This window comes from Pipistrellus hanaki (assembly GCF_964339955.1).
Source record: "Pipistrellus hanaki genome assembly, chromosome: 6".
Lineage (NCBI taxonomy): Eukaryota > Metazoa > Chordata > Mammalia > Chiroptera > Vespertilionidae > Pipistrellus > Pipistrellus hanaki.
The window spans coordinates 7,256,290-7,271,086 of record NC_140508.1 but is presented as its reverse complement, the minus strand read 5'-3'; the positions used below and the strand labels follow the sequence as shown (position 1 = coordinate 7,271,086).

General features: G+C 54.2%; 1 protein-coding gene across 2 annotated transcripts in view; it reads right to left on the bottom strand.

Moving 5' to 3' along the window:
• Positions 1 to 1,730: 1,730 nt before the first annotated feature.
• Positions 1,731 to 14,797, bottom strand: part of LOC311624592 (uncharacterized protein) — a 32,632-nt gene continuing 19,565 nt past the window's right edge. Inside the window, exons 4-5 of one of the 2 annotated variants that reach the window (XM_084888017.1) lie at positions 2,343 to 2,440; positions 1,731 to 2,245 (exon numbers count right to left, since the gene is read on the bottom strand). In XM_084888017.1, the coding sequence (XP_084744143.1) occupies positions 2,067 to 2,245; positions 2,343 to 2,440 (277 nt within the window). In that variant the 3' untranslated portion in view covers positions 1,731 to 2,066. Of the gene's footprint in view, positions 2,246 to 2,342; positions 2,441 to 9,826; positions 10,246 to 14,797 lie in introns of those variants that run through there. The other variant, XM_084888018.1, reaches the window with a different exon arrangement.

Below are 14,797 nucleotides of genomic sequence, written 5' to 3'. Positions count from 1 at the left end.
GGAAGAGGAATGGATCCGCAGCTCCTCAGAGGTAAAGCGCCAAGAGAGATCATGGTCCCCAACTCCTGGGTTTAACAGAGGGATTGTCTGAGTGGAGACTTTCATTTGCATTCAGGGATGATTGACAGAAACTATCTTTCTTCTGGGCACGACCTTACCCATAATGTATACAGAAAAGCCCACGGGGGTGGGGTCAAAACCAAAATGCAAATTTTATTGTAATTAGTCCGGGGCCTCAGTGAGGTCGCATTGGCATGGAGGTCATGTTGTTCTCCTCTGAGCCCGCGCCAAGCACCAGCTGCCGCGAACCTGCCCGCCGGCCTCGGCAGCCGCCAGAGGCGGTGTGAAGGCAGAACTGGTCCGACCCTGCTCGGGACCCAGCTGCTCAGGCTAACTTCCTGCCTCACCCTCACCCTCTCCCTTCAGTGGACTAGGAGACCCTCCATGTGCACCGGGCGGCCCCCGCCCGGCCGGCGAGCGGAGAAGCGTGACTCTGCGCTCCCCCGCAGGATGACCAAGTGGCCCGCTCCAGCCTGCCGAGGAGCCTCTGCCCTTAAGGAGGAATTATGTGAGGCATAATTTATAGTAAAAATCAGATGAACATTAATTCCATTAGTCATCCAAGCAGAAAGGGCACCGGTGGCGGCAGCCGTGGGCTGTGATGAGGTGCCTGAATGTTTAATCGAAGGTGGGGGCAGACCATCTGTGTGTGGTGGGGTCGGGGTGGGCATTCGGTGTCCGAGCCCTTCCTGGGGGCCCCAGTCATACATTTACAGCATCTTGGGGCTGCCAAGCCCGGAGGGACTTGGCCAATAGCCCGTCTAGCTCCCTTCTTTTACAGACAGGGCCAGAGACCGGAAGGCACCCTGCTCGCCACATGCCTCACCCAGGACGGCCCTCCCCCCACCTCGCCTACCCTACACAGGCCTTTTCCCAAGCCCTATCTCCCACCAGCCTCCCACCTTCTTTGTCTCCCAAACCCACTCTGGCCTCAAATGGCATTCTGGGAGGAACGTTCCAAGATACAGATGATGGCTAGTTCCTGCCCTCTTGGTGAAATCTAAGCCAGGGTAGCGGTTGTGAGAGTTGTACAGGGTCAAGGCCTATCCAAGGGCTGGCCCCTGCCTCCTGTTCAGTCACCAGCTCCCTCCTCCTCACCCCACCTCCGCCACCTCCTCCAGGAAGCTGCGCTGACTGCTGGCCTGGAGGATTCCTGGGATCCTGTCAGAGGTTTGTCTCTCCTACCCATTGACCTTTGAGAATGCTTGGCAACATTTCTGGTCAAACTTGGGGGGCTGGGATACTGCTGCTCAGGGAACCCCACAGAGAACGGTCCAGCCCCAATGTCATTATCGCGGAGAAGCCTTTCCCATCTTTCCAATCAGGGGTCTGCATCTTGCTCTGCCCATCCACCACCAGTTACCTAGCGCCTGCTCTGTGCTCAGTGGGCAGCAAGGGCAGGCTGGGCCCTTGTTTCAGTCTGTGGGGGGACAGGCATCGAGAACACAAGCACGGACTCTGCTGTGGGGAGGGCCATGGAGGAGGAGTGTCATTTCCCGCAACGAGGGAACCGACAGCGGAGACCTGGCTGGATGCGGGGCGAGGGGAGGCTCAGGCTTCCCGGGGCCGGAGCAGCCAGCGGGCACGGGAGGCATGAGGACAGGGAGCAAGGGCAGACCCATGTGGAGCTGGGCTCCAAGCAGGATGCACAGACGCCCACGACTCACTCTACACAGGTTTATTAGGCACCTACTGTGTGCCGCATGGAGACAAAGCAGACTGCATGCAGTTGGCAAGGCAGCTCTGCCCTCGGCCGGGGTGCAGGCTTGGAGGGGAGGGCAGGGAACAAGCTGTCTGCCGGAGGGGCTTCCCACTAATCCCGCAGATCCACGGCCGAGGGGACCCCAAAGCCAGCCGAGACCGGGTTCCTGAGGCCACGGGCTGGCCTGCTTCAGAGCCACACGTGACGCGGCTCCAGCTGGCATTTGCAGAGAAGGCAACGTGTAAACAGCAGAGCAGCTGGGTCCTGGAGGAGGGGGAGATCAGCCCTCCCTCCCAAGACCTGTTCATAAAACTATTTTCTTAGCAAACCTTTCCTTCGAGGCAAAGGTTAAGTAAGCTCCCATCGAGAAGAGGCTGAAGCATTCAGATTTCACATCGCGGAGGCTGTGGCGATGGGTCGGAGGTGCCACGGCTCCGAAGGGGCCGCTGCTGCAGGCGCCAAGGACACCGGAGAGCAGCAAGGCTGGGGGTGGAGAGAGAAGGGGAGGGAAGGACTCAGAATAAACAAAACCACACACACACACACACACACACACACACACACACACACAGCAACGCACCACGGCACTCAGGTGGCTCTCCCACGTGATGTCTGTCTTCCAATGGCCAGACTGCCATCAGGCCTCTTAGGTTCATGGCAGATTGTAGGCTGTGGTCTCTGTTGGTTTAAGAGAGAAGCCGTCATGGTTTTGAAAACGTGGGCCACGTTTCTGTAGGTACCTGGGACTCTCCCCTGTACTGTGTCAAGAAAGAGACCTCAGAGAGAAAGCCCCAGGGTGGAGCACCCGGCAGCAGACCCGGATCAGCCACCTCTGCCCTCTCGCTTAATCACTGCCCGCCAGCACACCGGGGCCTCCCGGGGCCCCTCACCCCCGAGCGGCGCTCAAGGGTGCGGTCCGGAAAGTGGGTTCCAGACTCTAACACTTTAGTGCTGCGTGGCCTTGGCCAGGCTGTTTGAGCTCTCCGTGCCTCAGTTTCCCTGCAAGGTGCAGCCGGAGGAATCAGTGTGTTCCCTTAATGCCTGGGACGTGGCAGGCACCTCGAGACACGCCCAATAAATCAGGAACAAACAGGTGAGGGGGAAGGTTCTCTGGGCCAAGACCACGCTGGGGCGGGTGCTGCTTGTGAACCTCCAACCCTAGCACTCCTCCCACGGGCTTTCAGAAGAGGGATCATGAGGCGCACGAGGCCCAGTCATGGCCACTGCTGCCAGGGTTTCTTCCTCGAGGCCGGACAAGCAGTAAGACAGGCGGGAAGAGTTAACTCAAGGCGGCCTGCCACCAGCCAAGGCCCAAGAGGACCCACAGCGCCTCCTCCCTGCCCGCCCTGCGCCGAGACGCCGCCCTGGCTTCCGACCACCCGGCCCCGGGCCTTCCTAAGCCTCCCCCGCAGCGGCTGAGCGGCCCACAGGGGTGGAGGCTAGCTCCTGGCCCCGGCCAAGGCCCCGTGAAAGCACGGGGACCCCCTTTCTTCGCCCCCTCTCCCCAGGCCGGGACCCCAGTTCTCTGAGCCCATGAGCCCTGGTCTCCCAGCCAATGTCACGGCAAAGTCAAGGCGGCCCGGCCAGCACCTCGGTGCCAATCTGACGGCCCTTACTCCTTCCAAGATAATAATAGCTCCCCTGACTGCAGGGGAGCGAGTGAAATGCCCAGAGGCCAGCCCACTCGGGTGAGTGACAGGCCAGGTGGCCGCAGCCCCACGATGGTGGGTTCGCAGCTCACAGGCAGGGGGCAGCCGCCCTCCGGCTACGGCTGCCGTGGCCCGGCGGGAGGCAGGCCCCCCGCGATGAGGCGCCCAAGGCCAAGAGCAGTCGGGTCTCCAAAGCACTTGGTAAAATCTAGTATCTAAACGTTGGCAGCGTGACCATTCAGACGCTGGGAAGGTCCTGTGCTGCTGAAACACAGTGTTTCCGGGGGGATTAGGCCTGACAAACCTAACATTTGCTATTCATAACAGCACCCCAGTTTAGGGCAGTGGTCGGCAAACTCAGTCAATAGAACCAAATATCAACAGTACAGCGATTGAAATTTCTTTTGAGAGCCAAATTTCTTAAAACTTCTTCCTACGCCACTTCTTCAAAACAGGCTTGCCCAGGCCGAGGTATTTTGTGGAAGAGCCACACTCAAGGGGCCAAAGAGCCGCATGTGGCTCTCGATCCGCAGTTTGCCGACCACGGGTTTAGGGACTCCTTTCTGAGCGTCAGGTGCTACCTGCAGGCTTAGTCGGCAGCAGCCTGGGTGCCGTCCTTGTAAGTCAGCAAGTCAGTGAGTTGCCCCAGGGTGTGGGGAGGACAGTGGGGGTTGAAGTTGGTGCTCAGTTCAGTTTGGCACCAAAACCAGGGACCCTAACTATAGGCTTTGGTCCTCAGCCGCTCCTCTGGGCATGGGGGCTGACCTCTCAACTCTAGACCCACCCCTGGCATTTCCATCGCCCACGGCCCCGCCTCCTGCTTCCCAGAGACCCTCGCCATTGCTTCATGGGCCTCGTGTGCTGGCTTTTCCCAGGCGCTGACCCTGCCCACCCTCCTGGCCAGATTGGGCCATGATGAGGGGGCCCCCACCCTCCCCCCTCCCCCGCTGCCAAATGAGCTTCCAATCGGCCTGTGACATTTAAAACTCCCCGTCTAGCCCTGGCACGTAGAACCCAATACCCCAGCTGTCAGGGCACTGCCTCATTCGGCCCGCACATGCCCGCACTTCCAGTAAAAGCGTAAGCTGACCCGAGTGTGGGGCCACCCCACCGCGCCCGCCCCAATCTGCGGAGCCCGTTCCTGACCCTACAAGGAGAAGGCAGGCGGCGGGGCACGTGGGGCATCTGCGCCGGGCAGGAGCACATGCCTGGAGCATGGCGGCCTGCCTCAGCTGTTCTCCCCGGCCGCCGGCCGCCGGCCCCCGGCCCCACGCCCTGCTATTAATACACGCAGAGGGGCCAGCAGCTGGCCGGGGCACAGCCTTCCCACACGGACGGCGACAACTGACACGATCTGGGCTCTGGACCTTCCAGACGTGTGCTCTTTTAGCAAGCACAGCTGAAGTCTGCCTCGTCGCTGAAAATGTGCCCACTCTGCTCTGGGAACTGGGGAAACTGCCAACGATCTGTCCGGGGCCTGTAAAGGGCCTAAAGGATGGGAGGGGGGGGGGCGGCTGTGGGAAGCTCCAGGGGCTCCCAGGAGCACGGCGCCCGGACCGGAGCAGCGATCCGCGGGAGGAGAGCAGACCGGGGTCGGCATCCTGCCACTCTCCTGGGGGTTTCAGCTGACGACAGGGCATCAGAGTGGGGTGAGGGGACAGGCATCTGGGGTGGCTTGAAAAGACCCAAAGGAAAGTGGGCACAGAGGGAACCCGATGGGCAGGCCCAGGGCTCCGCAGGCAGCTGTGCCAGGGCTCCGGGCCCCCTCGCCCCCTCGGCACACTCAGGGATTTCCGTATGGAGCACATAAATACATACATGTGGAAAACACCAGCAGGCGTTTGAAGGAGGCGGGACATGCTAGGGGCGCCCCGGCCCGCAGAGGAAGGAGGCCCTCGGTCAGCACACGCCGCACCGGCCCCGGCCTCACCCCCTGGCCTGGCCCAGCGCCTGGGACGCTTCAGCTGTCCCAGGTCCTTGACCCAAGGAGACAGTCTGAACACATTCTTTTAACATTTAGTTTAAAAATACAGCCGGCCCTGCAGCCCTCCAGCCAACCCAAGAAAAGGCACAGCCGGTTACCGGGCCCCCAGTGCTCTCCCGCCCCCGGGCCCCTTCCCAGCAGGCGACAGACCTGCTCTGGGCTCGCTGTGGACCGTTAGTGGGTCACATGCATGCGCTTAGTTCTGCTCACTGTGGGCTTTAGGAAAAGCCACCCACCAGGCTGGGCACACCAGTATTCTTAGGCACGGGCGCTTTTCTGGCGTCCAAACACGAACAGGGAACAGAATGGAGGCAAAGACCCATCTCCCCTCCCCTCCTCAAGAAGGAAAAGCTTCGGCCGTAAAGGGGTGGGGGCCCCTGTGGGTGGGACGCAGCTCTACGGAGGCCACGGGCACGGCTTAAGCCCAAAAGATAAGCCTGTTTCTTGGCTGCATCCGCAGACACAAACATGTGAAGTGGCAGCAAATGTCATGGTAAAGGCAGATCAAGACAACCACATCTGTCGATTTATTATTAGGAGGCAAATGCCATGGAGAGAAAACATGCCGGGTAATTGGGTCCTGTGGAAACAGGCCCCAGCTGCTTGGAACCAGAGCCTGCTGCCCAACAGACACCCCTGTCTTGACACCACCACCCCCCGCCCCCCAGGGCCCGGGCGGTGCCCTGTGATAGCCGAGAGAAGAGAGGGTGGGGCCAGCCCAAGGTGGAGGCCAAGATGCCTCGCAGGGGACAAGGGCCAACACCATCCATGTGAGAAGCAAAGTGCATTTAAAAATTCTCAGCGAGAAGCCAAAATTGATACAATTGACCTTTAAAACTAATTTACATAAAGAAAGCAAACTGATTTCACTTTTTTAATTGTTATTGGATTTGTTGGTTAGTAGGATTATATAGGTTTCAGGTGTTTGAATCTATAACACATCATCTGTATATTGTACTGTGTTCACCACCCCAAGCTAAGTCCCCTTTCATTCCCATTTGTGCCCCCTTAACCTTTTTCCGCCTCCCCACACCTCCCTTTCTCTGGTGATCTCCATATTAGAGTCTGTGTCCATGACACTTTTTTTCTTAATCTCTTCACTTTTTCCATTCAGCCCCACAACCTCCCTCTGCTCTAACAACTGTCAGTCTGTTCTCTGTATCTGTGAGTCTGTTTCTACTTTATTATTTGATTTTGTTCATTAGATTCCACATATGAATGAAGTCATATGGTACTTGTCTTTCTCTGACTGGCTTATTTCACTTAGCACAATGCTCTCCAGGCCCATCGATGTGACACAAAGGATAAGAGTTCTTTCTTTCTCACAGCGAGTAGTATTATGCTGTGTAAACTTAGCAGCTTTCTTATCTACTGATAAAGACTATTTCCAGATCACGGCTACTGTAAATAACACTGCAACGAGCAGAGGGGAGCGTATACTCCTGAATTAGTGTGTTGGGGTTTCTTCAGTTCTATTCTGAGAGATGGAATTGCTGGGTCAAGGCAGCGAGTTGATTTAAAGCAAACTGTTAAGTGTAGTTACACCATGGGAATATGGCAGAAATAGTACTGGGGGTGAGGTGGGGGGTAACTGTACTTTGAGCAAAGACGATCTCATTATTTCTAAGAGACTCTAAGACTTTTCCTAATTTTAAGTGTTTTTAAGCTCAATTTTTACTACATTCTCAGCCTACAAATGGCCATCCTACCCCCACACAACCTGGGCAGAGCCTCTGCCACAGGGGCTGCAGAGCCACCGAGCCCCCACAGATATCTGTGGCCTCTGGCCCCATGTGCTTCCGAGTTCCCACAGACTCAGAGAGAAGTCCTGCCGCCCAGCTCACAGGCGCTCGACGGGAGGCCCTCCTCACCCCACGGAGCTCTGTTTGAATGAGCTAAAAATACTCGTCAAATTAATTATATTTTAATTTGTTAATATATTACAGTATTACAGCTGTATTATTAATATCAATATCCTGCTCTTGCAGGGTGGCTCAGTTATTGAAGCATCATCCTGTACCCCCAAAAGTTACAGGTTCGATTCCCAGTCAGGGCACACACCTAGATTGTAGGCTCGATCCCTGGTCAAGGTGATGTTTCTCTCATATTGATATTTTTCTCTCTTTCTTCCTCTCTCTCAAATCAATAAAAGCATACCCTTGGGTGAGGATTTACAAAATAATATAATAATAACAGGAGTAGTCATGTTCTCATTAAGGAAAAGCCAGGGTGCCCACATGACCTGGTTTGCCAGGTAAGACCTGCTTTACCCGTCTGTCACCAGCATCCCCTCCAGCTAGCGCTACCTTTCATGCTCAAAACTGTCCCCCTCAGATGACAAACTGCACTGTTACCCGAGTTTTGCCCCATGACTAACTCGTCTGTGCCTGCAGCCAGCAGGGTGGGGAGCAGACGGGGAGCACAGAGGCCTCAGTTTCAAAGGCTTAGCGCATTCTTTAAATTGTGGCCATTCCCACTTTCAACCGTGTAGATGCTGCGCCAGAAGAGGTCTCTGCAGGACTGGGACAGGCGGTTCTCCCAGACACTCCCCCAGCCTGTCGGGGTCCCCCCACCCCTCTCTGTGGCAGACCGCTGAAAGGTGTTCAGTGAAGGCCCCACAGGGGAACGGCTCCCAGCCTCCCTTCCAACGCGGGGGGTCCAGCACCCGGGCAGAGGCAGGGGCGGCGGACAGGTGCCTGGAGAGCCCGGGGAGCGTGTGCAGAGGCCGGCGCAGGAGGGGGCGAGAGGCTGGTGCTCTGGGACCAAGTGCCCATCTTTGCTCTTGGCAAAGATCTGAAAACAGCCCAAGAGCCCATCAGAAGACGAATGGGTAAAAAAGGCCCACAGTGAGGTGGCCACGGAGGCCTTCTATTCAGACCACCCCAGACAGGGCCGGTCCCCGAGGTGCCTGCTGGGTGACACAAGGCATCTCTGTGGGAACTGGTCACCATGTGAGGCTGGCGATCTGGGGAGGACTTGAGAGGTTGGTGGAGGGTCAGTGAAGCCGACGTTAGTCTCTAACTCCTGGCATCGATTTCATACATTCCACGTGTGACTGACATTTAATTCTTAACAGCAACGGTGGCTGCTGTGCCACAGGCCTCCCGGAGCGGGCTCCCCTTCCTTACGCCCAACCCATGTGGGGAGCAGCTTTCAGTAACAACTGCTGCTTTGGAGTTGACTGGACTTTTGACTAATCAGCAGAAGAGTGCCACCAGATGACCCCAGCCTTCACCTGGCCAGCCCTGCCTGCGCGGCGGCCCGGGCCAAGCTTGCTCGTTAAGGGCACGGAGTAGTGCTATTTCCAGCGCTCACACCACCCTCGTCGGCTCCTGCTCCAGTAAGGAGCTGGTGGAATGTGAGCTCTAAAGCGAGCGAGAAGAATGTGGGCTGTGAACGGTCCGTGCGGATGCTGGCAAAAAATAGATCTGCGGTCAAGGGGCTGACATCTGAGCCCTGGGCTCGGTCCCCTCCACAGGAAGAGCCTCACTTGGCGCAGAGAACAGAAGGGGATGAGTGAGGACTGCAAACCCTCTGCCCAAGAGATGGTGTGGCTGCTAACTAGCAGCTCCCAAGCCCCTGAGCCTCAGTTTCCTCACGTGTACAGCGGAGGGACTAAGACTCCATTGCCCAAGCCCCTTCCAGCTCTGGGACAACTTCTATCTACAACAACTTTATTTATTCATTTATTTTTTAATATTTTTTATTGATTTTTTACAGAGAGGAAAGGAGAGGGATAGAGAGTTAGAAACATGGATGAAAGAGAAACATCAACCAGCTGCCTCCTGCACACCCCCAACTGGTGATGTGCCTGCAACCAATGTACATGCCCTTGGCCGGAATCGAACCTGGGACCTTTCAGTCCGCAGACCGACGCTCTATCCACTGAGCCAAACCGGTTTTGGCTCTACAACAACTTTAGATGGATCTCGATTTGGGGTGTCCCTCTGTGCCCCACCACTAGTTGTTTCTGCTTCCACTACAGCCCACTGCTGACCTCTGGATGCAGGACATGGGGTCCTAAGGCCCTTCCAAAGAGAGGACTCAGGCTGCCCTCGGCCCACCCCAGGCCTCTGTCCACCTTTCCTAGTGACAGGAACTGCCTTCCTCTAGTCCCCAAGTGTCACCCTCACTGCCAAGTCCTCACATCCATTTGTCGCCAAGCCTTTTAGACAACCTCCTTAGTAACTGTCAAGGCCACTCTCACCACCAGTTTTTGTCTGTTTCTAGAACCACACACTCCCTAAACCGGCTACCATTATCTCTAGCTTCCCCTCAAGGCCACGCCCCTCCCATGTGGCCAGAGGTTTTTGAAGCAGGCAACCGGGCTGCACCTCCTGGCCACCGGGACCAGGGCTTCCCACGGTTCCAAGCCTGCACTCTGCCCTGCCCGTGGCCGCCCTGCAGACTGCTGCGCTCTGCTCCGTTCCCCTGACCTCGGCGGCTTCCCCACCGGCGCTGCTTCCAGCAGGGGGCCTGCGAACACCGTTCCCGCTGGGACTCCCCGCTGCCAGCGCTCCTCCTCCAGCTCACAGGACAGCTGCGCCGGTCATCTCTGCAGAAGGGTCCCCTCACATGCCCGGCTGCAGGCAGCTTCCTCCGCTGGACACTGAAAAGCACGTTTCTTTCCCAGTGCCCTCAGTTTGGGTTGTAATAAGACCCTACTGAATGCGATGATTCATTCTTTCCAAATCCCCACTAACTGCGCTGAGGAGAGAGAAGAATCTGACTTAGCTCGCCATCATGTTCCTGGTGGCTGGCGCTGAATGGCCAATTGAGGGGATTCAGTGAAGATTTGGAGATCCGAATATGGCTTCTAAGACCTTTCATCAAGAGTCCACGGAGAGAAACTGAAATTCAGAGGGAAAAACGCTTCAGTGGCCTTTCCAACTTTCCGTCTGGTTCCTTCTGCCTCGCTGGGCTCCTCCCAGTCCTCACCATCCCTCTCCTCCTCTTGACCTTCACCACTTCCACCATCACACCTCTACCACCACCACTACCACCACTACCACCTCTACCACCACCTCTACCACCACCACTACCACCACCACCACCTCTACCACCACCTCTATCACCACCACCAACCACCACCTCTACCACCACCACCATCACCACCTCTACTACCACCACCACCACCAATACCAGCACTGTCATCAATGACAGCTGCAATGACACCTGAACTACTGAGCTGCCCATTGCTGGGCACTTTCTATCCCTTTGTCTGTTTTCATTTGACCATCTCCATATCCCTGGAAGGCAGGGTGTATTTGTTTGTTTTATTTTGTTTTGTTTTTATTTTCTTGGACTCTACAAGGACCTTATTTTGCAACTGAGGCAGAAACCCAGATAGGTAATGCCGGTGAGAGGCAAGCTATATATTCAGGTCCATGTGGCCCCGAAGCTGGCTCTTCACTTCTTACCTCCCAGCCCTTCACAGGGCACTCTCTTGATTTTGTTTTGTTTTGTTTTTAAATCCACCTAAATACTGTCAGAGAGAAGGCATTAAAAGAAATCCCTTTGAAATAGAAACTAGCCCTGGCCAGATGGCAGAGCTGGTTGAAGTGTTATCCCATGTACTGAAAGGTTGCAGGTTCAGCACATGCATGGAAGGCAACTGTGATGTCTCTCTCGCTCTCTCTCTCTCTCTCTCTCTCTAAAAATCAATATAAAGAGAAAGAGATCCTTGAGTGGACATTTTTTTAAAAAGGAGAGAACTCAGTGAGGGTGCCCCTCACTCTCAAAGGGAAGGAGTGAAGTCTCCTCCTCCTGCACTTCCGGCAAACACGGTAAGACAAGGAAAGGCAGAGAAACTGGCAATTAAAGATAAAAACAAAATAAAAACTAAATGACGTGACTAAATGAGTACAAAAGATTGAAACCAAAAATTATTTTAATTAAAAAGTAAAGGCCTGAATTACCAAATATCACAAAATTCAAGTGCAAGAGGGCTCAGTGGAAGCTCCTGATGTGGGATTGCAGACGGTGCTAAAATTTCAAAAGAAACGAGGGTGCCAATCTGGGTTGCCAGATGGTTTATTCTTGTTAAATATGCTGTCTTTCTTTAAAAAAACAAAAACAAATAAAAACAACATTTAATTTAAAAAACTAGTATCTGAAAAACAAAATTTAGCCTTTTAAAAACCACTATCTTAAAGCAAAACAAAAAGCCCAAATGACTGTCTATTAACATTAGAAAATAAATGCCACTGAAACACTGTGAGCAGGAAGCTCCTCCCCTCCCCAGAGCAGTGCGGGCTGCCCGAGAGCTCCATCTTCTTCATCTTTTCTGTTTCACTGCGGATTGGCCTTGGCAGCCAGGCTGCAGCCCAGCTCTCTCCCCGGTTCAGGAGTCCCTGCTCCCGAGGCCTCCAGCCAGTGTCCTCACCAGCGGGCCTCGGGCTGCCGCATCCACCACCAAATCTCAGGGAGCCAACTGAGAAAATGCACAAGAATCAATATAAACACATCATAAACAGTCTGAACGCAGAATGAAAACAGAGAGCCTGTTCGCAAAGTATCAAATTCTTGGGAGCTAGGACACACATCAGACTCCATGCTGATTTATTAGAATTACATAATTCCAAGCACAAACCCTTACTGGGAGAAACAGAAATGCAAAAAAAAAAAAAAAATGGAGAGAGAGATCATACTTCTGGCTTAAGGCTTACGGCTTAAATGCAGGAAAGATGACATTTCCCAACTTAATTTACAGATAATGCAATTCCAGTCAAAATATCAGCCAGGCCATTACAGAACTTGATAAAAATGGTGAAGTTCTATAAAAAATAAATGGGCAGAATTCTCAGGATTCTGAGATAACATGAGGTCGAAGGCACTTGCCCCAGCAGATCTTAAAATACAATGGAAGCCATGATGGCTGAGGCTGTAAGCCAGACACAGCAGAACTCAAGGGAAGATGTGACCATGTAACCAGGATAAATCACTATTAATAAGAACACACATTACTGACATTATGCCTCCATAGTCTGAGGACAGATAGATGCTTTTTTAAAACCTCATCTGACTGCGGACAGAACTTTTGGTTCCTTCCTTCCTTTCCTTTCCTTCCTCCCTTTCCTTCCTTCCTTCCTTCCTTCCTTCCTTCCTTCCTTCCTTCCTTCCTTCCTTCCTTCCTTCCTTCCTTCCTTCCTTCCTTCCTTCCTTCCTTCCTTTCTTTCTGTCTTTCTTTCTTATGTATTAAGCAACATCAGAAAATTTCAAAGTGACAAAGATGAAGATTTCTCAACAGTCTTAAAAAACCCATCACTCTGGGATTCCTCTTTTCCTAGGTCATCTCAAACCCCGTTCCTAGAGTGCCTGTAATCAGAAGCACATTCACATTTGTGAGTGTGTGTGTGTGTGTGTGTGTGTGAGTGTGAGTGAGAGTGTGTGTGTGTGAGTGTGTGTGTGTGAGTGTGTTAGTGTGTGTGTGTGTGTGTGTGTGTAAGTGTGAGTGTGTGTGTGGGGGGGAGGATCTCCTGCCTGGGCTCCCTAGCAAGGGCCCTGCCCGCCCGCCTGCCCACCTGGTGCCTACAGGTCCTCCCAGACTCCTGGCCCGTCCTTGGCTTCCTAACTGCCCACATTGTCCCAAAGGGCAATGATGATTTAGAAAAACGATGGGCTTCTCTTCCTTATGCTTCCCACGTGAAGAGCTGGGAGGAAGTAGTGGTTGTTTTATGAGGGAATTTCTAAGCCAGCAAAGGGAAAACTCACAATTCACATGTATTTTTAGCCCAAAACAATGGATGGAGGAGGGAGGGTCTGGAGCCATCACCAGCCTATAAGTTTTCATTCCTGGCTTTGAGAAGCCTGCTCCTTTATTCTCCTATTTTCATGATGTTTTCTTTAACGTGTGCGGCACATGTCTAACCTCGGGCCCACAAGAACCTAGCATGGTGGCAGGGAGGTGACCTGTCCACCACCAGCGGCCTCTCAGGCCTGAGGACAGGGAGGGGGCAGTGGAGATGCAGTGAGCCAGCAGAGGTGGAACGCGAATTCCCACACGAATTCCCACACACCTGCGTGGCTTCAGGGTCCTGCACTGAACCACTCACCCCACTACCAAATGCATTTTGGAAAAACAAAGCAAGTGCCCAAGACAAACAAATACCTTAGCATTCTCTTTCCCTCACACCACTGCGTGAACGAAGCCGACTTCCGTTATCCGGAGGGACTGATTACAGAGCCCAGAGTCATTTGCCTGAAGATAATTGCCTCAATTCTCCACTTCACTTTGCACATATAGCAACAGTCCCAATCTACCGGAGCCTCAGTGACTAGACATGTGAAATTGGTCTAATCATATTTTGAAGAGCTCAAGCTGAAAGGATTTCTATGAGCTTGTGCCTGAACCATGACACCAGTAAGGCTTTCTCCCCCCACGTCTGAAGGGTGAGTCAGAGCCTCAGCAGAGGAGAGAAAAACAACTTTGAGGCCCTCTGTCAGTGCCGCTGGCGGAGGAAAAGGTGGGATGACCAGGAGAGCTGGACAAAAGCTACAGCCGTGAGCTGAGGGACTGAGCGTTGAGTCATCCTTCGTAGCCAGCCATGCTTTCACCCGTAGCCCCCAGCTACCGGAAGAAGCTGTACGCAGGGCACAGGGGGGCATCTGAGATAATGCCCTGGGCTTCGGGCACCTCTGGACACTGATGTCTCAGCTGGCCATGCCAATGAGCCAGATAGCTGGAGAGGAAATTTGAGCTAGGCAGACAGACAGATCTCTATGCCCACTTATGGACAGGACAAAGCCAGGTAAAGGGTCAGAGTTCAGAGGGTAAGCCAGGGGCCACATGAAAGCAGAGAATGGAGACAGCATGCCCAAGGAGGATCTGATGCCCCAATTTATGCTTTGCCCGAGGAATTTTTCCAGAAGCTTCCTGGTGGGTCAATAGCCTAGAAACTGCTCCCCCCTGACAGAGGGAGGGAGGGGGAACTGTGATGGAGGATGTGGTGAGAGGAAGGTAAGGCCCTCCTGAAAAAGACACTGCTAACCGCTGTGGACTCGGGAATCAGCTCCATGTACAACCCCATCTCCTTTTCAAATGAAGGGCACAGACAGACTATCGTCATCCCAACAATGGCCCCCACAGACCAGTCATGTCAGAAGATCGTTACTGCCCCTGAGGTTTGCTTTTGGCTTCAGATGGCATTCCCTCAAAACCGGGACATCAGCTCAGGGTTGTCACCATTTCTACTGGGGACCCTGCCGCCATCAGAGCCCTGTGAACAACGGCGAGGCAGCATCCCAGAAATGAGCCACATGTGCCTGAGCTGTCCCCACACCTGGGGGGGGGGGCGCGCGGGCGAGTGCCAGGTAGTGGGAGCTCAATCCTGCCCCAAGGAAAGCTGGAAAAGCTCTCCGTCTCCCAACGGTCCTTCCCAATGACTGTTCGAAACAGGCTCA